This window comes from Columba livia, chromosome 6 (assembly GCF_036013475.1).
Source record: "Columba livia isolate bColLiv1 breed racing homer chromosome 6, bColLiv1.pat.W.v2, whole genome shotgun sequence".
In the NCBI taxonomy this organism is placed as follows: domain Eukaryota; kingdom Metazoa; phylum Chordata; class Aves; order Columbiformes; family Columbidae; genus Columba; species Columba livia.
This window is the reverse complement of record NC_088607.1, coordinates 37505582-37528300: the sequence shown is the minus strand read 5'-3', so window position 1 is coordinate 37528300 and position 22719 is coordinate 37505582. Positions and strand designations below refer to the sequence as shown.

The following is a 22719-nucleotide window of genomic DNA, read 5'->3' as shown; positions in this document are numbered from 1 at the left end:
AGTCACCTGCGGCTTGTCGTCACGTTTGCTTTTTTGAGTGATTCTATCAGTGTCTACGGAAAGCTCATTATTGGAATGAAGAACTTGTTTCAGTTTTCCTAAGATCACAAAGTTAATTCCACAGGCAGGTGCAATGTAATTTAAATGGCAGTAACATACAAGAAGTGATTTCTTTGCATTCAAAAGTGGGCTGTTTGAAACTACCCATTCGTGTCACATACACTTACAGTGAGCTTTTGCATTTATTCTGTACAACTTTTTCTGTGTTTGCTGCTTTATTTAAAATTTGAAAGGAATTTAAACGGAAAAGACTTTATTAATGTGTCGAGGGGGTAGAGCCTTTCTCTTCAGTTACAACAAAAACGTTTGGCATTTATACATTTTTGTGGTTAGGGTTTATGAACAACAGTCATAGGGCCACAGGATGATTCAGGTTGTGTGGGATCTCGAGTAGTTGGAGCCTGTTCCTCAAGCACAGGGTTGCACTGACAATTTGACTGTGGAGCGGGTTGTTTAATTTGGAGCCTTCCAGTATAAAGACGCACTAAAAAGCCATGTCAGTACCATTGGTGTTTCATACTTACCTGAGAAAGTTCAGTCTTTGCAATTTCAGCCAGTGAATTTGCTTCCGAAGTTGTGAATGGTACTCCAGACATTTCAATATCAATAAGATTAGTCAGCTAAGTTCTGTTGTGAACAAAGATTTTTAGCCATTATCATCATCCGTGAAGTCTGTTGAACACCTTTTTTATTCATTTGAAATGTCTGTGGTCCTTTGCACCTTAAATTTCTGGTGTTTGAATTTGTTTTCCTGCTCTTTTTTTCCCCTGTGTCATTAATAAAGGGTCTAAGAGACTTCTAACAATGTTGCTATGGCACTAAGTAGCTGAGGTTTCTGTATTCTGAGCCCTGAGGCTCATTTAGCTGCCTAATGCTGTGTGGTGACAGTCATGGTGACACCTTGTGACTTTGGGGGGCTGCTTATTCCATCCAAATTAATACAGCCCTCCCGATGCCTTCACTAAGCAGCACAGCATTCCATTTAGCACTGTGGCCCGGCTGACACCGTTTCATGCCTTATAATGCTCTTGATTGTTTAAAATGCTCAGCGGTGCTTCCCAGGCTGCTGTTGTTCTGATTTATAACCTGGAGCATTAACAGGCTTGTGGTTTTTCTCTGACCTTGGAATAATGTGACCTACCACCCGTCACTGTTAACAGCACAACAACAGACAATTAAGTATGCATTAATTGAGTAGTCAGGGAAATATTTTTATTTCCCTGGTAATGAGGCTTAGTGGGAAGGAATGATGTGCAAATAATAAACTATATCAAGCTCAAATTGTTTTCACAAGTTGTGGTACGTTTGGTTGGGATTTCAAGGCAAGAATTCATGTCTTTTCATTTCAGAGGGAGAAGTTAGAAATAAATATGCATGACTTTTGTTTGAAGAAAGAAGCAGCCTTCTGTGCTATTTAATTTTGGCTTATGCGAGTGTCAATTCATTTATACAGACAAAACAGGAAGCTCCATTGTATTGTCTTACTCTGTATTGTGTGATTTTAGCAGGATTCAGACCTCCAAACACAAATGTCTCGTCCTGAAAATATTCACCCGGCACTTCAGAAGTGTGGTTCTGCCCAAGGCTTGGCAAAACAGAGCAGCTCGGTGCCCAGCTTACAGAGCCCTTTGGGATCCAGTAGGTCGGTATTAAATTGTCAGTTGTCCAAGGGCGGTTCCCAAGCTCCCAGTTTTGATTATATTTTTAGGATGGCTGAAGCAGAGCAACCACATCGTGGTGTCCCTGTCACACTCTCTTGTGATACCCAGAAAATACTGACGGGCATTCACATTCTCCTGTACGTCTTAGAAGACTCAACGTTTGCTTAACCTGTTTTCCCAGAATCTGTCTTAACCACCAGGCCGCTAAACTACCTTGGAAGGCCAGAAGTAACTGTTGTCCCCCTGCTCTTTTGAGGTTCTGCAGTTCGGTCTGAGATTCGCTGGACAGGAGAGATCAGAGGCCACCAAGCTCTGGGAGCCTTTTCTCTGAAATCCGTGAATCCAAGATCTTGCCCGTTCATCCCAAATCATGAGCAATGAGCACTTCAGGAAAAAAATTGAATCATTTTAGCATTACAGACCCCAAAAACAGGTTTGGGGCCCTGTTTCCTGAGAAGATGGAAGTGACCCATCTGAGAGCGAGCTGCGCTGGCTCGGAGCAGCTGGGTGCTGAGTGCAGGGATTGAATTGGCATTTTTAAAGACATTTTAAATCTTTTGTGTGTGTTTTATTTAGTTCTGGGTACCCAACACTGGATTCCGAATTCCCTTCTGATGTCTGATGCACAGAAGTGAGACACTGCAATGTTTAAGTGTGGCTGAAATGCTGACGGAATACAGGAGCTTAAATCAGTTCAGGCTGTCAATGAAAGAATAAACACCATTGTATTCTTGATACAGATGTTCATACCATGCCACGTTCCTTCTTGCTGTCTCGTTCGTGATCGGAGCAGACCGGCATTTCAAGAGGGCGAACCATAAGTAGCTTCATTTCAGTTCACTGTGTTTCAGTCGTCTTAGTAGATCATTAATAATTTGAAGCATCTATCTCCCCTGACACTTGAATTAATTACATTCCTTAGAGCACTGGATCAAGGTAGTTTAGACGAAGGTTGACTACTTGAATAGCATACAGAGAATGAATTGATTATGCTGATTTTGCTGTTGCTCCTGTAAATATTACCAGTGTCTGCCCCATATCAGTTTCATTTTCCATCAAGAGTAAAGCATGCACGCTCCTTTTTGTAAGCATTCCCTGAACGGCGATTTTGTGTACAAAAAAGGCTCCTACTTAACCAACCTGTTTGTAATCTGTTAAATAAGATTGCCAAAAAAAAAAAAAAAGAAAATCAATGGAATCTGCTCATACAGTGGAACTTTAATACCACCTTAATGTAGCACATTTGTTTTGATCTGTTGGCGCAGTGGGAAGGAATAGTTCTTAAATGTATGAAAAGGAACAATACAAACAGAGAAATGAGTTGGTAATTTCTCCTCTAAAGAACTCCCTCTGGAATGATTTTCTTTTCCACAACACAAACTGTAACTAAAGATAAACGCTGCCTATTACTATTTTCCTGACAAGTCCTGTACTTCCTATGGGAAAGGCTTAAAAATTTCAGCTGATCTGTCCATTTCGGTTTGCACAAGGAGAATTTGGCCAGATTTCCGCTTCTGCGAACGAAGACTTTTCTCAGTGCATCTTTTTGTTTACTGGGGAGAGCTGTAGGAGATTCCCAAACTTCCCGTGTGTGTGCAGCTTGTCTGCTTGCATTGTGTGGGTGGGAGCCCTGTAGAGGCTTTGATTTCAAATGCTAGCGGAGGTGGGGTGACTTAAGTAATCCACATAAAGAAATAGATTGATCAATCATTGCAGATTGCAATTTTGTTTTGAAAGATGACCTTAATTATTTTAAGGTGAGAAACAGCTCTGCACCAGCGATTACATCTTGTATCCCAAAATAAATAAGCTTAAGCAGAACAATGTTAAAATAGATCTTGCAGCAGAGTTCTCAATAACAGTAGCGTATACTGTAACACTGAGCACACATTACTCTTGCTGTGTGTATACGGTACTACCGTAGTCACAGAATCCCAGAATGTGAGGGGTTGGAAGGGCCCTGGAAAGCTCATGCTGTGCAATCCCCCCATGGAGCAGGAACACCCAGATGAGGTTACACAGGAAGGTGTCCAGGCGGGTTGGAATGTCTGCACAGAAGGAGACTCCACAACCTCCCTGGGCAGCCTGGGCCAGGCTCTGCCACCCTCACTGGGAACAAGTTTCTTCTCAAATTTAAGTGGAACCTCCTGTGTTCCAGTTTGAACCCATTACCCCTTGTCCTATCACTGGTTGTCACCAAGAAGAGCCTGGCTCCATCCTCCTGACACTCACCCTTTATATATCTGTAAACATGAATGAGTCCCCCCTCAGTCTCCTCTTGTCCAGCTCCAGAGCCCCAGCTCCCTCAGCCTTTCCTCACACGGGAGATGCTCCACTCCCTTCAGCATCTTGGTGGCTGCGCTGGACTCTCTCCAGCAGTTCCCTGTCCTGCTGGAACTGAGGGGCCACAACTGGACACAATATTCCAGGTGTGGTCTCCCCAGGGCAGAGCAGAGGGGCAGCAGAACCTCTCTGACCTACTGACCACCCCCTTCTAATCCACCCCAGGTACCATTGGCCTTCCTGGCCATAAGGGCCCAGTGCTGGCTCATGGTCATCCTGCTGTCCCCAGGACCCCCAGGTCCCTTTCCCCTACACTGCTCTCTAATAGGTCATTCCCCAACTTATACTGGAACCTGGGGTTGTTCCTGCCCAGATGCAAGACTCTACAATCGTGACAGTACACACCGTGGTCATGAATTCTAGTTAGACTGGGAGGGCAAAGCTGGGTGGACTGGTTTTCAGCCAGCGCTGGATGTGCTCTGGCTGTATTAATCACCAATGGATAAAGCTGTGGCACCTCTACCTGCAGCTTTGTCTATGCTGACAAACATTGCCCTACTTTATACGTTGGCCTCCAACTACGGGAGGTGATGTGTAGCACACAGTAGGCTCTAAATTTGGGTTGTTCATCTTGTAGAAACAGTAGAGTTTCGTTTCTGGGATATCGAGGGGTTTTTCAGCTGCTTGGACTCTTTCTCTTCCATAAACGTGGTCGGAGCCCTGGCATAGCAACGGTGAGCTGTCCCGTCAGCCCCATGTCCTTGTCAAGGATGTTTCTGGAGTGTACGTGGTCTTCTCTTCCTTTCCCACTGACATTCCCATCTTTTATATTTTGGGATGTGTGAGGTTTCAGTTTTGGGGATTAATTTTTGTGTGTTTGACAACTTTTCTCTTTTTTCTCCTCCTCGGGCTATTCCTGATCTACTTTCATTAGTGTAATTATTGACAAGCTCCAGCCTTGTCATTCCCTTCAGCTTCAGTCTCTTTTCTCTCCTAAACTTCTTTGCAGTCCAGCTGGCCATTCCTTCTTTAGAACTTGGAGAGCTGTAGAGGCTCAATAGATGCCACTTTTAAAGTTCTCATGCCCTACACTGGAAGGAAACAAGGTGTGGAATCCCTTGCTGATAGGAACAGAGTGGAAAAGAATAACATGCTCACCCGTGGGCCACTTCATTGTCATCCTCCATCACCAGTCATCATTATTATTATTCCTATTAGCAATGTCACTCTTCAAGTTGTGACTCTCCTGGGGCGCTGAGCCTGGACAGCGTTGCAGTTAACCTTTGCTGTCAGTCACGTATGTTTTATTCTGGTCCTTATCACTCGCAGTATTTTAAGATCTGAACAGACATTTCCCCTGCTTGGTAAAGAGTAGCTATTAATTTGGCTATCATAATTTAAGTGTCATTTTCTTGAACTGGATATAGATAAGTCCTGATATATAGATCAGAAGCATTGTTTACAGGTTTTTTTTTCTATCAAATAAAGCCTTGGGCTTTGCCTCAGATCTTAATATTGGAGGACCAGTTCTGTCTAGAGATGATAGTGTTCGTCTTAGAGTTTATCTAAATTAATAAACTTACTTGGCATCAGAGCTAAGAATGTTTCCTCTCCAAGGCACAGAACACTCTTGTCAATTCCCAACTTCAATTGAAATGGCAGGATACAAATAAAATAAGTCACAAGTGAAATTTCCTTCAAATTTATCATCCATAATTTTATCAGGGCCTGGCATACTTAGGACAAAAGATATTTGTGGAGGCAATGTAAATGTTACATTTATTGTTTAGGGAAGGATTATACGTGTAAGAACTATTTTAGTGGCCCTAAGAAAGCTATAAATTGCAGCTGTTGATCTTTTGTTTGACTTATGTTTGTTATAAAAGAGAAGGAAACATGCTTTGGGCCAGTAATAAATAGGAGATGCCTGATATTTGGCTGTACTACTTTTTTCCCTGCATGAATTTCCAGTAATAACTTCAACACTCCTTTCCAAACCACGCTTGACGAGTCTTTTGCAGGAATGTTTGAAAACAATCACAGCATTTTTTATCCTTCCTGTATTCTCTCATTTGCATGAGGAGTATCCATTCAGTTGATATGCAAACGGGTTGTGAATTAGGTCTCTCCCTTGTTACTTCGGGGAACCACTCAAGTTTGTTTAAAGACTTTTAGTGGTAATTAAACATATGGCAGGAGCTTTAGCAAACCAGCAGCTCTGTTTCAGCAGAGAGGGCTGGTTTAGTGTCTCTTGCAGGAACCTCTGCAAAACACTGCAACTTCATCATTCCTTCAGGAATTTGTGAACCTGCTTTCATTCCGAAGCCTGTCATGAGCAAAGTAGCATCTGTACAATCAATGAGGCAAATTAAAAGATTTTCGCTGCAGCTGGTTTTCTTAAAACATCTCTTCAAACATCATCTTTTTCTCTACGCATTTTTCCCAGGTTTTGCAAGGAAAACTCTGCTTCATGCTGCTGGCACTTCCAAGCGCAATCTTAATTTTAGTTTGCCATAGGCAGGTCACATTGTGGTAGTACAAGACCAGAGCCAAACCGAGAAGACAAGAATGTTTGTAGGGAGCTGGCCGCATAGGCTCCAGATATGTCTTACAGCACTTCAAGTCTGAGAATCACTGAATGAAGCCAAATTAAATGTTTTATTTGATCCTGAGGCCATGAGGGGTACAATACAGCTATCTTTCCCCCCTGCCCAGACCAACAAGACAAGAAATCGGGCTTTGCAGAAGTAAACGGGCGCACAATCGGAACTTGTAATTAAATATAACTTCTACTGCTTTGGTAGTCAAAGGTGAGATTTCCTTTTAGAGCTCCTCGTGCTTTTCATTAAGGACTTAAAAATGTTGATGCGATGAGTTGTGACCAAGTTAAAGGCATCGCCACCTCTGTGTGTGTGTGCTGGGGGGTTCTGTGGTGGAAGAATTTAAACAAATACCATAGAAAATGAAGAGCGGTTTCTGTGATGGTGGGAGCGATCTGGGGCAGCCAGTGCTACCTGCAGCTGGAAGGGGAAATGAGAAATGCTACATTTCTCTAACGGTACGAGAAACTGAGCTTTATACAAACTATAGTGACCCTTTACTCGGTGTGTTTGAGCTTCTCTCTGTATGTTTTATCCCCCAAACATGATGCAGTACCTGGGGTCCCTCTCGCCCTGACCCACAGTCTACTCGCTTTCTTTAATGTTCTGTTCCAGTGACAGACTAAAAAGAAATTATGGCCGGCCTCCAAGACAACTTCTGAGCAATCATTATTTCATCAATGTGATTCTTAGCATTGCTGGGGACTTTTTCCATTATCCACAGGATGGACGATCATGGTGTTACCAACGCTGCTGCATGCTGCAGTTCTGAATAACCCATTGGTGTTTATTCTAGTTGTCTAAAAAGGCTGTTTCAGAATAGCACATCGGTCTGAAGCTGTGGCTTGCAGAGAACTTAAGCAAATCTTTTGAGCCCTCTAATGGGGATATAAAAATGTTGATTTTTATTGAATAATCTTTGATTATAGCAGTTTCTGATGGTAATGGCAGAACTGCTGCTTTATGCTTCTCAAAGAAATAAAGGCCGCCGACTGACTTCATGTGAAAGGCTGGAGTTGCTCTGACAGTGGGACAACAAATGTTTCCTGTATTCAGATGAAATGGCAAGATCTTTGAGTATGTCCATATTATTTTTCGGTTTCAGAGTTTGTTTTTACCATGAGCCAGCACTGGGCCCTTGTGGCCAGGAAGGCCAGTGGTACCTGGGGTGGGTTAGAAGGGGGTGGTCAGTAGGTCAGAGAGGTTCTGCTGCCCCTCTGCTCTGCCCTGGGGAGACCACATCTGGAATATTGTGTCCAGTTGTGGCCCCTCAGTTCCAGCAGGACAGGGAACTGCTGGGGAGAGTCCAGCGCAGCCACCAAGATGCTGAAGGGAGTGGAGCATCTCCCGTGTGAGGAAAGGCTGAGGGAGCTGGGGCTCTGGAGCTGGACAAGAGGACACTGAGGGGTGACTCATTCATGTTTACAGATATATAAAGGGTGAGTGTCAGGAGGATGGAGCCAGGCTCTTCTCGGTGACAACCAATGGTAGGACAAGGGGTAATGGGTACAAACTGGAACACAGGAGGTTCCACTTAAATTTGAAAAGAAACTTGTCCCAGTGAGGGTGGCAGAGCCTGGCCCAGGCTGCCCAGGGAGGTTGTGGAGTCTCCTTCTGTGCAGACATTCCAACCCGCCTGGACACCTTCCTGTGTAACCTCATCTGGGTGTTCTTGCTCCATGGGGGGATTGCACTGCATGAGCTTTCCAGGTCCCTTTCAATCCCTGACATTCTGGGATTCTGTGAATTAAGGGAAGAGAACACAGAGGCATTGCTGCTAACCCAGAGCTTGTTGTGGATGCTCCTGGGGTGCTCTTGCCACTGGATTCATCAACTTGTGAGAGTTTGCTCAATTTGGACTAATACAAAAGTGAGGAATGTTTGAAATACTGGTTTTATTACAGAATCTTATTTTACTACTCTTAGAAGTTAAGAGCAGAGAACTCAGTTTTATAAAGTAGTTTTCCTGTTTGGCATCTCAAGAAAATATTATTCCTTTGCAAAAGCACTGCTTTTTAATTAGTGAGTGAAAGTTTAAGTACGACTTGAGAGTCGATAACAAGTGGAGCACTGTCCTGTGTGGCTGCGTTGGCTCCTGGCTTACGCAGGATGCTTAAATTGAGCGAAAGTATTGCCATCAATTTGAACAATTCTGAAGTTGTCAGATAACAGAAGAGTTAGAAAACAGTTCCAAATGTCTCTTCTCCTGTCTCCCCCTCTCGCTGCTTAGAAAATCCCTACAAACTGGAGCTTCTTCTTGCAAAACTAAGCTAAGCGAAAACTCTGATTTTTCCAGTTCTCGTCAGTCTGGGGGTTTAGTCTGAGCCGGAATCCCTCAGCACCAATGTCAAGTTCTGTCCTCTGTTACAGAATAACCTATAGAATAACTCAGGAAAGCTCTCACCCTTCCTACGTGCAAGTCAGCCTGGTAGTCGATGTATTCCTTTTATCAGGTAACCCATACCTAATGCCAAAAGCCATCAAAAACTCGGTTGTGCGTGTTCTCACGCAGGGGGTGCTGCGAGCGGGCTCCCAGGACCGGTCTGCAGCGTGAAGACAGACTAGAGCACAGCGTCTGGAAGACACTTCTGCTGCTTCATGCTGAAGCGCTCTTATTTTTGTCCTCATGGGGAGAAGCTACCAGGGCTCTACATTATTGATAAAAACGTTCAAAAGCATCCTAAGGTTTATCTCAACATGCAGGTTGTGTTAAGCAGAGCTCAGCCTTCCCTGCTGCCCCCACTGTCTCCTCCGAGATGAAACCTGAGTCCCCTTTGGTACTTCTAACAGTGACCTCTTCTAGACTTAGTCCAGCATTCCTGTGAGCTCTGTGTTTAAATAATATCATGATGGTTTGGTTTCAGGAAGGCTTAAAGTGAAGGAAAACCCTTTTTGTGTTCCAGACATAAAAGCATTGCTGCAGGGTGCTGTTGTTAAGGGCTTCCAGAGCAGAGAGTCCCTTGCGTTTGGAGAAACCCTGTTGATAGGGAGAAGTGCTGGTAGGAGTTCCCCAGATCCTGGTGCTGTGTTTATCTAAAATAAGTGTATGAGCCCCTGCCCACTAGCACACATTGCTCTGCAAAACTTAGACCTGTACGAGATTTTACTTTCAGCACTTGATTCAGAAGTTACCCGATGCAAAGGCGTGTTTTGGCAGCTCTGAATTGATTCAGCATCATCAGATTATAAGACACATCCCCTTAAAATTCTCTTGAATAGAAAAAATATTTCCAAAAAGAGCTGCACTCACTGTCTTAAGCCAATGTTTTTAATGCTGTATTTCTTTCAGTTTATTATATCTAGGAGTTTTTATAACCCTGTGTTCTGTGGAATCCACTTAGCTTTGGAAGACTGATTTACATTCAGTGTGCATTGCGTACCAGAGCAAACATTCTGCACTGCTTTGTGTTGGCAATAATGCACAAATTGTAAAGTACGTTTTCCGTACGGGCATTGAATGTGGGAATGGCAGTTTTGGAAACAATTAGCAAATAACTGAACATGAGCAAATATAAGAAGCCAGTCTGAAAGCATCTTTTTTTGTTTCAAAACAAAAGGGAGTGAGTAGCTGTTGAGCACATTAGTTGTCCTTTGCCACGTGGCAGATAGAAGGAGCTTGCCCCCTAATAAAAATGAGGTGTTATTCTGCATTTATTGTGGCCAGTTCCTGCAGAGTCCTGTGAGAATGTAAAACCACTTGAGGAAGGTGTTTTGGAAAAGCATACAAAGAGGCAGGTGTATGCTCACACTTTCTTTGTTGCTGTTTCTTAAGGGAGGGTGGTTACAGGTTTCTCTATGAAACCTGTGAGGCGCCACTTTTCGGACAAGTGCCTAAAGCACTTTTCGTCTTGTGCCTAAAGCCAAGGACTTTTTCAGGGGTCACATCTGCACGGTGTAATTGCTGTGACTGTAACGTCAGAGTGATTTCCCCCAGCGCAGCTCGATGCAAAGCGGCTCAGAATCAGAAGGCATCTAGATACAGCCCAGGAAAGCTGTTTTAATATTCTGTGTTTGATTATACACTGCGTTTCACAGCGGCTGCAGCGTCGACATCATTACAGACGGTGCTGTCCCTGAGGGAACGGTACAAAATGAAACCTGGACAACCAGCCTCAGCAACCTGCAGCATGAAAGCATTAAATGCTGCATGTGTTTATTTCTCACATCTCAATATACTTGTGTAACAGGATCTGTTTATAAAATAATTGTATTTTCTTTGCATGTGAGCTAAATGAAACACTGAGCATAAACTTGCACCACTGGCCTCAGCTCTTCCAGTTTTATATTTAGAGGGTATGAAACAAAGGCGTGTTTTTGTTGCTCTTGCCACGACGTTTAAATTCATGAGACTCAAACTGAGGGATTTTACATTGGTGCAAAGCTGTTAAACTTGACGAATGGAGAAGAGATGCCAGTGCTTAGGTGGATTCTGAAATAACTAACGAAGTAGTGTTAGCTGGTCTATCTATTATGATCTTAAACCTGAAGGGACAGTTTGTAATGGTACTTGCTGTTACACCAGATTTGAATGTATGGAATTAAAATATCTCTGATAGCAAAGGTGTTAGCATTTGTCGAATTGATTTAAAATACAATACCATATCCAATATGTTAGCGGGGTGGTTTGTGTCTGTGTGTAGCACCAGTGAAAAGGCACCATCTGACTCAAGCCATCAAGATCTGCAAACAAAGTATTTCACTCTCCAGTTGCTTTGGTTTGGATAGAAGATTTCAGTGGGGAGCACAGGTGTGTTTTGTCGAAATGTTGTATATGTTAAATACAGTTAAGGATGCTGCTCCCACTGGGCACCTCTCTGCATATTAAAGCTGATGTGGGTGAGGGATGATCCAGAGCAAACCACAGGGTGCGATTGTGCCAGCTAATGGGCTGACTAATCACTCCAGCTAATCATCACACTCGCATATCTCCATTAGGAAAATGGGTCATTTCTTTCCCAATTTATGGGTTTGGCCAATTTTTATATTTCTAGCTTTTTTTCCCCCCACTCAGAATGAAAATCCTTAAATCACCATATAAGAAAAAAAAGGTATCTGATGTCCTTGGTGCATCACTAATGCTTTATTCAGCTTTAAGTCTGGTTTATCTTAGAAGAAATGTAATAATAAACTCTTCAAATGACTAATGCTTCCCGTTTCACAAAAACAAGGAAAGAAAATGCATAAACTGTTTACCTGTGATTGTGTAATACATAGCAATAAGCTTGCTGATCAGTTTTCATCTGTGAAACTGTAAAATAAAGGTAATTTGTTCATCGTTTGATCTTCCTCTGTAGACCTCGACTGCTACTGTTAACATAGTGGTGACGGATGTAAATGACAACGGACCTGTTTTTGATATGTTTCTACCAAAAAACCTGTCTGTCCAGGAGGAGGAAGCCAATGCTTTTGTTGGTCAAGTAAGGGTAAGTTATCAACTGTGCGGAGTTCAATGGTCTCTTTTATTACCCAAACTGTCCAGACTATTAGGGAAGGCGACAAAATAATTGTACCTTAGACAAACTCGCATCAAAATGTCTCAGGCTTAAATGCAAATTGTCTATTGTCGGATACATTTATGGTAACAAAGTCATCTTTTGGACTCCAAAATACAGAATCAATTTCCCTCTTCTTTATGCTTAATAGCTAAAAAGGCCTTTTCATTTAAAAACAGCACATTAAAAAACTGATTTGGAAGACACACACTACTGTAAAAGTTTGCTTATAACAGTTTTTCGATGTTACAACGTTATCGCCAGGTTTTTTTACTCTTACTTATTTCTAACATACTGAAAAAGTGATGCACATGGATGCAGAACTGTCACACATATAGAAAACTTTAAGGCCATTAAGGGGAAAAACAGTTAAACTGTTGACTGAAATAATTGATTACCTATCATAAAAATAGATTGTGCTTGGAGTATTGTTAATTTGAGTGATGCGAAGCTGTGTAAATGTTTATAACATATATGGGTCTTCTGGGCCACCAAATGCAGATTCAGTCACTTGAAACAGACTTTTCTTTATTCGCAATCCTGACATCAGGTGAAAAAAGAAAGCACAAGTTGTTGTTTTCCCAAACAGTAGTTGAATATCTCATATTCATATTCATATGGGTTGGATACAATATAAGCTGTAGGTAAAGGATGAATTTGGAAGCATGTTTTTTTCAGGTATCTAGGAGGAGAATCTGTCTTTCGTTGCAGTAGCAACCATATCAGTAGAAAGAATAGGACATTTTGGCTAGCATGGGAACCGGATTGGGTAGCATATAGCCATAATAGTCATGTTTCTTTTCAAATTTACATTATTCAGTAAGACATCTGTCAGCATTTCTCGTCTGTCATCTTTCTTGTTAAATTTTGTGGGGTTTGAGTGAACTTCAGTGGTTTTCTGGTTTTTATAAATTGGAAACAAACAAACAAAAACAAGGCTTAGTTGGGGTAGGTTTATATTTCCTTCCAATCTCGTTACTTGTTCATGGGGTTTGTTTGATCCAAGTTACACTTTAGGTTTTGGAGGCTTTTTCAGGACAGTTTCATTTGCAGTTGTAGCGAAGCGGTTCCCGTGTGTCTGTGCTCTGCTCACAGAACCAGCTGCCACTACAGGTGGGTGCTGCTCCCAACGTGGCATTTTCAAAGGAAATAACTTTGTCAGCATTGATGAAGATGATGCTTTTCCCAATGCTTAATTTTGTCATGCTAGCCTGAAGTAATCAGCCACATCAAAAGCTGTTTTGAACCCTTGTACATACAGGATCCCTGCAATTAAATCAGTTTCCCTAGATCGAAAAGTTATTGCTTTGGTTTTTCTCGCTGTGGTCATTTTTCATTTTGCATCCTGAAATGTACAGAGATGATATTTTAAATCAGTAGCAAATCTCTTTAAAATCCATTTTGTGTTTTGCTGGGTGCCCTCAGGGTGCAATAATCTTCTCAAACATTAGATTGGCTCCATTTTTAGCTTAGATGAAACTATAAAACACGACAAGTTATTGCAACAGAACCTCTCGGTCGTACAAATCGGTATCATTTCTATGTTGTGTTCAAGTGAAACTATTTAATGAAGCCTTGTGATAGCTTATTCATAGTTGTGGAATGACAGAAACTGGTTATATCATTTATTGTTGTGTTTATCACCAGCCCTAATTCCCAGTCTCTGGCTGGAAAAAGCTTTCTCTTTAGAGCACAAGTCCTGAATGTAATTTCTGCTGTTTCCTGTCCACAAGCACAAGAGTCATCTGGGCATTTGGAATTTTCTTCTGGCTTCTGTAAGTTTGTTGAAATAGGGCTGATGAGCGTTTAGGTTGCTGGAGGATTTCCCTATTTACAAACTGCAGTAGCTTTAGTTGTGGTGTCGTGCTTCACAGTGCGATAGAACCACAGGAGCTATGGGGGAGGTTTCTATGGGAATACTTTTTCTACAGAAGCTGTAGTGCAGTTAAAACAGAAAGGCCTATTTTAGGTGCAAATAACCTGGTAAAAGCAGAAGGTGTGTTTTCACTTCTAAGAACTAAGCTGCTGACTGGCAAGCCTGTTTTTTTTCAGTTTTTATTAATGCAAGATCCACCAAAATCAATTATTATATGGTTTGATCATGTCTGCTCATCAGTTCCAAACCTTCCTTTTGTTCCTTCCCTCTCCCCTAAACCAGGTAAGGTTCTAAGCAATTAGGGGGTCTAAATGAATTAGGTCAAACACTCCCATGAATTCTCGCCCCAGACCTTAAAAACACACTCTGGGGTTAAATAAAGAGCTGTTGACCTGATGGGGTTCAGGAGAGGAAACAAATTGCTTGATGTAGTTTTTATTCACCGGTTTTATTGTATTTACCCAGATCCTTTCGCACCCACCCGTCATTTGTTTATTGTAGGAGTATTTTTGTGTCACTGATCAGCGCGGTTTGAAGTGGCCAACATGGACATGCTGGTGTCAAGATGAGATAGGGACATGAGAAGGAAAATGTGGATAAAGAATTACATGGCGGTGGACAAACTAACCAGTATCACATGTTCTAGTATCACTGGACCTTCAGTCTTTCCTGAAATGGAGACAGTGTAATTAAGCTCCAGTAATGAGCGCAGTTTGCAAAGAGCATGCAAACGGTGTCAGCTGCTGATTTTTTTGAATAAGAAACCAAATGCTTCAAGAAAGTAAGTTGCTCTTAAGGGTGATCTTGAGATACTCTACTGATTAGAAAATTGAGCTTTGGAGGATGTTCTTTGATTGTACTGTACAATGGAAATATTATCATTTTCTATTTACGTAATAAATGGCCATTCATACTTGTGGTATATATTCAGCAGCATCTCTCCACTACAGAACAAAGCAAGGCAAAACTTTAAGACAAGTGAGAGAGGGAGATGCACTATATGGCACCAGCCTACTGATTCTAGACGTTTGCTTTTAATGGGATAGAAGCGTGTTACAGGTGCTGTGTAAAGAAGCAAACTGTCACTTCTGAATGCTCATCAACCGTCATTATGATGCCAGTTTACTAACAGAGCTCTCTCTCTGCGAGTATCAGCAAATTATTCCAGGTTTCTATTTTTATTTAAATTCATGAGGTGATAAACACAAGTCTCATAATTTAAAATCCAGTTTAAATTTCACAGGTGTCAGTAAGGCGTATTGTGTTGGACTAAACGACCCCTGGGGATCCTTTACAACTACGTGATTCTGTGTTTCTGTATAAAGGAAAACTGGGGTTTTTTGTTGTATTTTGTTGTTAAAAGTCTAAAAAGGAATCTCGCTTCAGCTGAATCACCACTGTTATGTTTTCTGTGTGAAGGCTCATAGAACAGGGTACGATTTCCCCCAACCTGCACTGTAGATTACACCTTACCTATATTAAAAATACCAGCTTCTGAAATTAAATTCTAGGGTCTCCTGAACCTTTAGACAACTTGTAGGAAAATTAGAGGTGGAGGAAAAAGGACAAGACCAGAAAAAAGAGAGATTTATGTGCAGGAGAGGACAGTCTGTGAGGGAAAGGAATTAAGACCTTGGGGAAGAGGAAAATCACAACTCCTGAACTAAATCTCACATACCCAGAGTGAGTCTGTGACCGCTGCTCGCTGCATAATACGTTACCTAACAACCTATTAGGAATTCATCTCATATATGTAAACATAATATGAGCAGCTAGGATTTTGAAGTCAGAGTCCATAAAAAAGGAGTGAGCATTTAAAATGGGAGAATGGTAACATGGCAGACGGACCCCAACCAGAGGAAATTCAGTCTTTTGTCTTTTTGGTCGCAACGTGTGCGTCTGTAAAACAGCTGATCAGCTTTTATCCTTGAGCTTCTGTTTGTGCTCATTTCTGTAACTTACATGTAATTTCTTAGGAACGATTGGATCGTCACAAAGTCATTTTGATCCAGGACTGTTGTGGTTTCGTGCTTATTAAGAAAGTTAGTGAGGCTGTCAGCACCGTCGCCCTTCAGATCCTCACAGGGATGCTGGTGACACAAAGAGTTTCAGAGTTCTGTGTCAACAAGACGTATGGAGAGGAGAATATTTCCCATCCTTTTTCTCACCTGTGAGGGGATATGTAAGAAGGATGAGAAATGCAGGAAATGGTAACTTCTATGAACAGTGTTTGCTATATATTTTAACTTAATTTGTTGTTTCTTTCCCCTCATAGTCTCTTAGATTTAGCTGCCGTAATAATTACCAAAGGCTGCAGCTCCACTTAGGCGGTGAAAAGAAATGAAATGACAGCTCTAGCTGAAGTCGATGTCGTCATCCCATGTCCTTCTAGTTGGATTTTTCACCTGTTTTTAACAAATTCCCTCAGCCTCTAAAAACAAGATAGATGTCATGGTTTCAAGTCCAAACCTGTGACATGAGAAGAAATGGTTGCAGTCTTAGACTTCTGCAATTTTTCCCATTTCAGTGCTAAGCAGGATTAGCGTCTTTCTGCTGACACCCCAAAAGGTTTTATAATTCCTGCAGGTATTTTGCAGCGTGAGGCTGCAGCCACACTCACTCAGATTTAGAGCAGCTGGGTGAACTTAGGTGAGCTTAAGACACACATCAAATAGGTTTAAAAAGCTCCTTGTCACCCATGACATGGTAAATGGGGTGACTTTTTAAATGAAATGGATTTCAAAAGTCGTGCTGTTTTCTTTCCTGTTTGCAATGTTATATTTGTGCATGAATCCACATTGTTGTCTTCAGGTTGCTAACATTTGTGCTTTAATGTGGTGGAAATTTTGATACTTGTTATCAAAGGAACGTTTGGACTATTTTCACATTCCTGGCAGTTGATCGTTGAGAGTGCAGGGAGCTTTGTATGGAAGGCATTCCGGGTTTTGTCTGCCTGACCCTTGCATCCCAGCAACCCCAGGTTCCAGTATAAGTTGGGGAATGACCTGTTGGAGAGCAGTGTAGGGGAAAGGGACCTGGGTGTCCTGGGGACAGCAGGGTGACCATGAGCCAGCACTGGGCCCTTGTGGCCAGGAAGGCCAATGGTACCTGGGGTGGGTTAGAAGGGGGTGGTCAGTAGGTCAGAGAGGTTCTCCTGCCCCTCTGCTCTGCTCTGGGGAGACCACATCTGGAATATTGTGTCCAGTTGTGGCCCCTCAGTTCCAGCAGGACAGGGAACTGCTGGAGAGAGTCCAGCACAGCCACCAAGATGCTGAAGGGAGTGGAGCATCTCCCGTGTGAGGAAAGGCTGAGGGAGCTGGGGCTCTGGAGCTGGACAAGAGGACACTGAGGGGGGACTCATTCATGTTTACAGATATATAAAGGGTGAGTGTCAGGAGGATGGAGCCAGGCTCTTCTCGGTGACAACCAATGACAGGACAAGGGGTAATGGTTGCAAACTGGAACACAAAAGGTTCCACTTAAATTTGAGAAGAAACTTGTTCCTGGTGAGGGTGGCAGAGCCTGGCCCAGGCTGCCCAGGGGGGTTGTGGAGTCTCCTTCTGTGCAGACATTCCAACCCGCCTGGACACCTTCCTGTGTAACCTCATCTGGGTGTTCCTGCTCCATGGGGGGATTGCACTGCATGAGCTTTCCAGGGCCCTTCCAACCCCTCACATTCTGTGATTCTGTGGTTTTAAGCCCTTTCATCTATTTAAGCCTCGTCCCATCCTAAATCTTCTGAATCAGTGGTTTCATGTCCCTAATACCTGCCCATTTAATATTTTGATGGCTGATTCTGTTTATTTAGATTGGGCTGTTGGGATTTGTGTCAGTGGGCAAAGAAATGATGGTTTTCCTGAGCTCACAGGTGAAAATGTTTGTTTTTTTTTTTCTTTTGACTGCAGTCTCTCATTAGAGATGTTCTTCTGTGGCTTGAGCAATTGTCTAGATTAGCGATTCCTGTTTTCAAGACTGTGTGGTAGAAGAAGTTGGGGAGTTTTCTTGTGCCACATTTCAGGTGTCTCCCTTTTTTCTGATATTCAGACCTTGTGGCCTTCATATCTCTGATAGCAGAATACTTAAAGGCAATTAGTTTTCTTATATGATCAAGAGAAGACAACAGAAAATAATTGAGTTTTAAGAGTATGACCGGCAGCATGAGGAGTTTCAAATCCAAATGTTGTCTCTGATGTTCCAGCTCAGATTCTGATTGTAATGTTCTCTGATTAGGTGGGTTTATGAGGAGAGCCAGCAGTCTAGAGAAATGACTTTAAAATGGATTAACATATTAGAGAAATGTTTGGGAGCCCAGCTAAATGTGGAGATTTTAAACAATACAAATACATTTCATCTGTGATTTAGAAAGTTTGGGGGGGTTATTTTTGCTCGTAAATATATTCATTGGTTTAGTCTCTGAATTGCTTGATCATATCATTGCCAAAAAACATATCATAAAAGCAAAAATTTCTAATAATCTTTCAAGTACAAACAGGCGGTGGAAGTCTCTAATTTTAGGATTTGATTGCATGCCAGACTAAAGAAGGCTTGTCTATTTTGAAGTGTTACAATGTGATTTTGTAGGAGATTCACCAGTCCATTAAGTCATGGGTTTGCTGCCATGAGCTTCCCGGTTTTCATTTATTTGAATTTTTATTTGCTTGTAGCATTGAATTGTTCTTACTGGTTTCCAAACTAACCCTCCAGATGCACTGGAATTAGCATTGGCTATGAAAGTAATTGTCAACGGTTTTGCCATCTTGTATAGTGGCTAAAATCTGTCAGCAGTTGAACATGTAGCATGTGCTACCTTTACCCTAACAAATTACTCTAAGTGTACTTAGGAGAAAAAAATTATAAGCTGGTATGACTTGTTAGTTCAATAAGGTCCTTTTTATTTTAAAAAGTTCTGGGAGGGTGTACACCAAAGCTGTAATGTTTTACAAATCATGTGTGTATATACAGGGCACTAATTTGTGCTCTTGAAGAAGCAGCAGTTGCCTTGAAACTTCAAAATGTGAGGATGCTGCCTCTGAGTTGCATTTTTGCCTCTCCATTTCTTTTTCAACCAATTACATCCAGCCAGTGACAGATCACTGAATTCGTGCCCTGATATTATAATGTTCAATTTTATTATATATTCTTTATATTATCTTTCTTCATCAAGTCATTCTTTGGAGGCCAATAATTTGGAACATTTATCACACATTATAACTAAGTCCCCGTCTTTTCTTGCAGTGTAACATTAAGTTTTGTGGCATGTCAGATATTATATAGCAGAATCAAGTTTAAAAGCCTTCTGTCTACTTCTGCTTGAGCATGAACACAGAATAAAAGCATTATATCATTCCTTATCTGAAACTTGTACAAAACCTGCAGTCCTCTGATCCTGCACGTCTGCAAAAGATTTCTTTTTTCTCTGTATGAATAATGTAATTTGAATGTCAGTTTTGTAGGAAAGAAAGGGACCTGGGTGTACTAATGGACAGGAAGCTCAACATGAGCCAACAGTGTGCCCAGGTGGCCAAGAAGGCCAATGGGATCCTGTCCTGTATCCAAACCAGCGTGGTCAGCAGAACAAGGGCAGTGATCCTTCCCCTGTGCTCTGCATTGGGGAGGCCACACCTGGAGTATTGTGTTCAGTTCTGGGCCCCTCAGCTCAGGAAAGAGATTGAAGTGCTGGAGCGGGTCCAGAGAAGAGCAACACGACTGGTGAAGGGACTTGACCACAAGCCCTATGGGGAGAGGCTGAGGGAGCTGGGCTTGTTTAGTCTGGAGAAGAGGAGGCTTAGAGGTGAGCTCAGCACTCTCTAGAACTACCTGAAGGGCAGTTCTAGCCAGGTGGGGATTGGTCTCTTCTCCCAGGCAGTCAGCAATAGGACAAGGGGCCATGGGCTTCAACTCTGCCAGGGGAAACTGAGGCTGGAGATGAGAAAGCAATTCTTTGCAGAGAGAGTGGTCAGGCATTGGAATGGCTGCCCAGGGAGGTGCTGGACTCACCGGCCCTGGAGGTTTTTAAGCTGAGATCGGACATGGCACTTAGTGCCATGATCTAGTCAATGGGCTGGAGTTGGACCAAGGGTTGGACTTGATGATCTCTGAGGTCTTTTCCACCCCAGTCAATTCTGTGTCATTCTGCAGAAATGAACTCTCGGAGTTTTTGGGGCTGCCAGAGAGTTTTGCAGCCGTCTGTCCTGGGCGTGCAGCAATGCCATGTGTGTTTAGGAGCCGCGTTTATTAATGGAACTGTGTGAAAATGCTGACAGCACTGGCAGGACAAAAGTATTTCCTTGTTTCCTGATTTTGACCTGGAGTCCAGCTGACAGGAGTCTTTCAGAATTGTTGGTACCTTCTAATATTTTCTTTCGCTTAGAGCTTGTACCAAATAGGGTAATGAAAGACTGTAAATGCAGGCAACAAAAAATGAAAGAGAGGGAAAGACAGGGAAGAAAAATTCCAAACTTGTATGGAGGGCCGATTTTTCTTTCCTTAAAATATTTTTGAATAAATGTGAGGAGGTTCAGAAACGTTACAAATATCAGCGGCCTCGTACTGCATCTGAAAGATGTTAATTTTGTCCTATGAGCACAAACAGTAATCTCCCTGAAAAACACATACAAAATCCAATTTAGCGCTCCCACTCACACTTGATTTGCTATTTGACACAATTGAGGGTCTTGGGAATCTTTTAAACCCATAATAATAATAAAAAATTAAACCCATAATAATAAATCCATTAAGCCCATAATAATAAAAAAATGATGTTATTGTCAATGAAAACAATAACCCAACTCCCACCAGCAGCGTCCTTTGTATCCTGCAGCACAGTTTCATCCCTCCCTCAAGCCGCAGTTCTACTGGAATACTGGAGAGGCCGTCGGAGATGAGGAGCTTTTGCTGAGGTGCAACTTCTCTCCCTGAAGCAAAATTTAATCTGGAGGAAGTGAGGTTGGTGGCAATGTGATATTTAAAAGTGTTTCAGCTTGCGGCTTCAGTGAGGAGATACCTGTCACGTTTGCCTCTGCTTTATAGACACGTATGAATAACGCCATGCTGCCTCATTTTGCTGTTTTCCAGCTCCAGCAGGTCCGAACATAAACTCTCAATTAACCTGCCTAAATCCTCTTGTCACCCATTGTTTGCAAGAGCTGTGGATGTTAGTAGGTGGTTTCTTTTGAAAAGAATGATAATGACATAATTAATATTGTTGACATTTAAGTGCTTGTCATTGTATTTCCAAGTTAATGATCCTTCAAGAGATATTTTGGTAATGCAGATCTCCCCGAATTGTATTTTCAAGCTGTTTGAGACAGAGTAAGATAATTTGTTACTCTGGAACACTGTTGGTTTATTTTCATGAGGGTTTCTTAGTAACACTGAAGCGTATTTGGTAATGCAAATATAAATTTAGCACAGCAGATGAAGGCTGTAGGTTATGGTATCTCCAGTAAACGTGGGATGTATTTTTCTGGGAAATAAAGTCATGGTTCTTTTTTATTCTTGGGTTTCCAGGTTTGTTCTATCGTGCAGTACTTTATAAGTTAGCCCCGTGAGAGGTGGAAATGAGGGCAGTTATGTAGATCTGAGGAGTTACTAGAATAACAGCTGTAGTTACTCGAAGCTCTTCACAGGAACATGCTTTCCCTAGTTTTGCGAAACATAATGCCATGGGAGAGGTAGAAACATGCTTCTCATCTTTCTGCAGCTCTTGTAGCATTGGCAAGAGGAGCCAGTCAGCAAGGGATTCTTTTGTTTCTTTAAGTCTAATTATACTCCTGCAGATGCTCTCAGTTTAAAGAAAATAAATTACCTTAGACCTGTGTCGAGCTGGTTCCCCTATCCTGACAAGTCTCAAGTTGCACCGGGGTGGTTTAGATTGGATATTAGGAAAAAATTCTTCAAGGAAAGGGCTGTGGGGCACTGGAACAGGCTGCCCAGGGCAGTGGTGGAGTCACCATCCCTGGAGGGGTTTGAAAAATGTGTAAATGAGGTTCTTAGGGACATGGGTTAGTGCTGGATGTTGGTTAGGTTATAGTTGGACTCAGTGATCCCGAGAGTCTCTTCCAACTGAAATGATTCTATGATTCTATGAAAATCCCTTTTGCTTGCAAAAAAAAATCTTCTAGCAGGAAAATGTGGCAGAAATTGATAGAATCTTTCTTCAGTGGTCTGGTCTTGACATCCCACTGTGGCAGGGCAAGCGTGGGTGATCGTCTTGGGAAATGTGGATTATGGCTTGTGCTGCCCTCAACTTTGACAGCTTTGGCTTATAGCGGGGAAAATGTGATCTGCAAATACAAGCAAGATCAGATGTGCAGGGATTTGAAGCAAGGATGAGACAGGGGCTGTGCTATGAGGGAATAGAAAGAAGTTTGGCCAGTTTTGTGCTCAGTGTTTTCCTTGATCTTTTTTACTCCTAATGGACCTTACCAAACAGCGGAAATTATTAAGAATGTTGGTGTAGCCCATAAACATCATTTGTGCTCTGTATCTCATTGTTATAGCTGAAAAGACACAAGGGAGATGGTTGTTGGAGAGACTTCCGAGCTGACACCCCTCCCAGCAGACCTTTTGGGAGCAATTGGAGAAAGCGCTGAGCAGAAATGTCCGCAGCAGATGGCAGAGTGAAACCATCAGAGAGAGGTTCTTGGTGTGGATGAGTAGCGTGCTGTGGCTCGGCGTACAGAGCACGGGCCTTTCAGCAGGTGCTCTGTGGATTTGTGTCTGCGATGTGTTTGAAGACATCAAAA

The 22719-nt window shown here is 42.3% G+C and overlaps 1 protein-coding gene across 10 annotated transcripts in view; it reads left to right on the top strand.

Moving 5' to 3' along the window:
• PCDH15 (protocadherin related 15) overlaps positions 1–22719 on the top strand; it is a 695403-nt gene that overhangs the window by 556816 nt on the left and 115868 nt on the right. For all 10 annotated transcript variants that reach the window (XM_065068175.1, XM_065068177.1, XM_065068178.1 and 7 more), the window contains one exon: positions 11899–12027. In XM_065068175.1, the coding sequence (XP_064924247.1) occupies positions 11899–12027 (129 nt within the window). The remainder of the gene's footprint in view (positions 1–11898; positions 12028–22719) is intronic.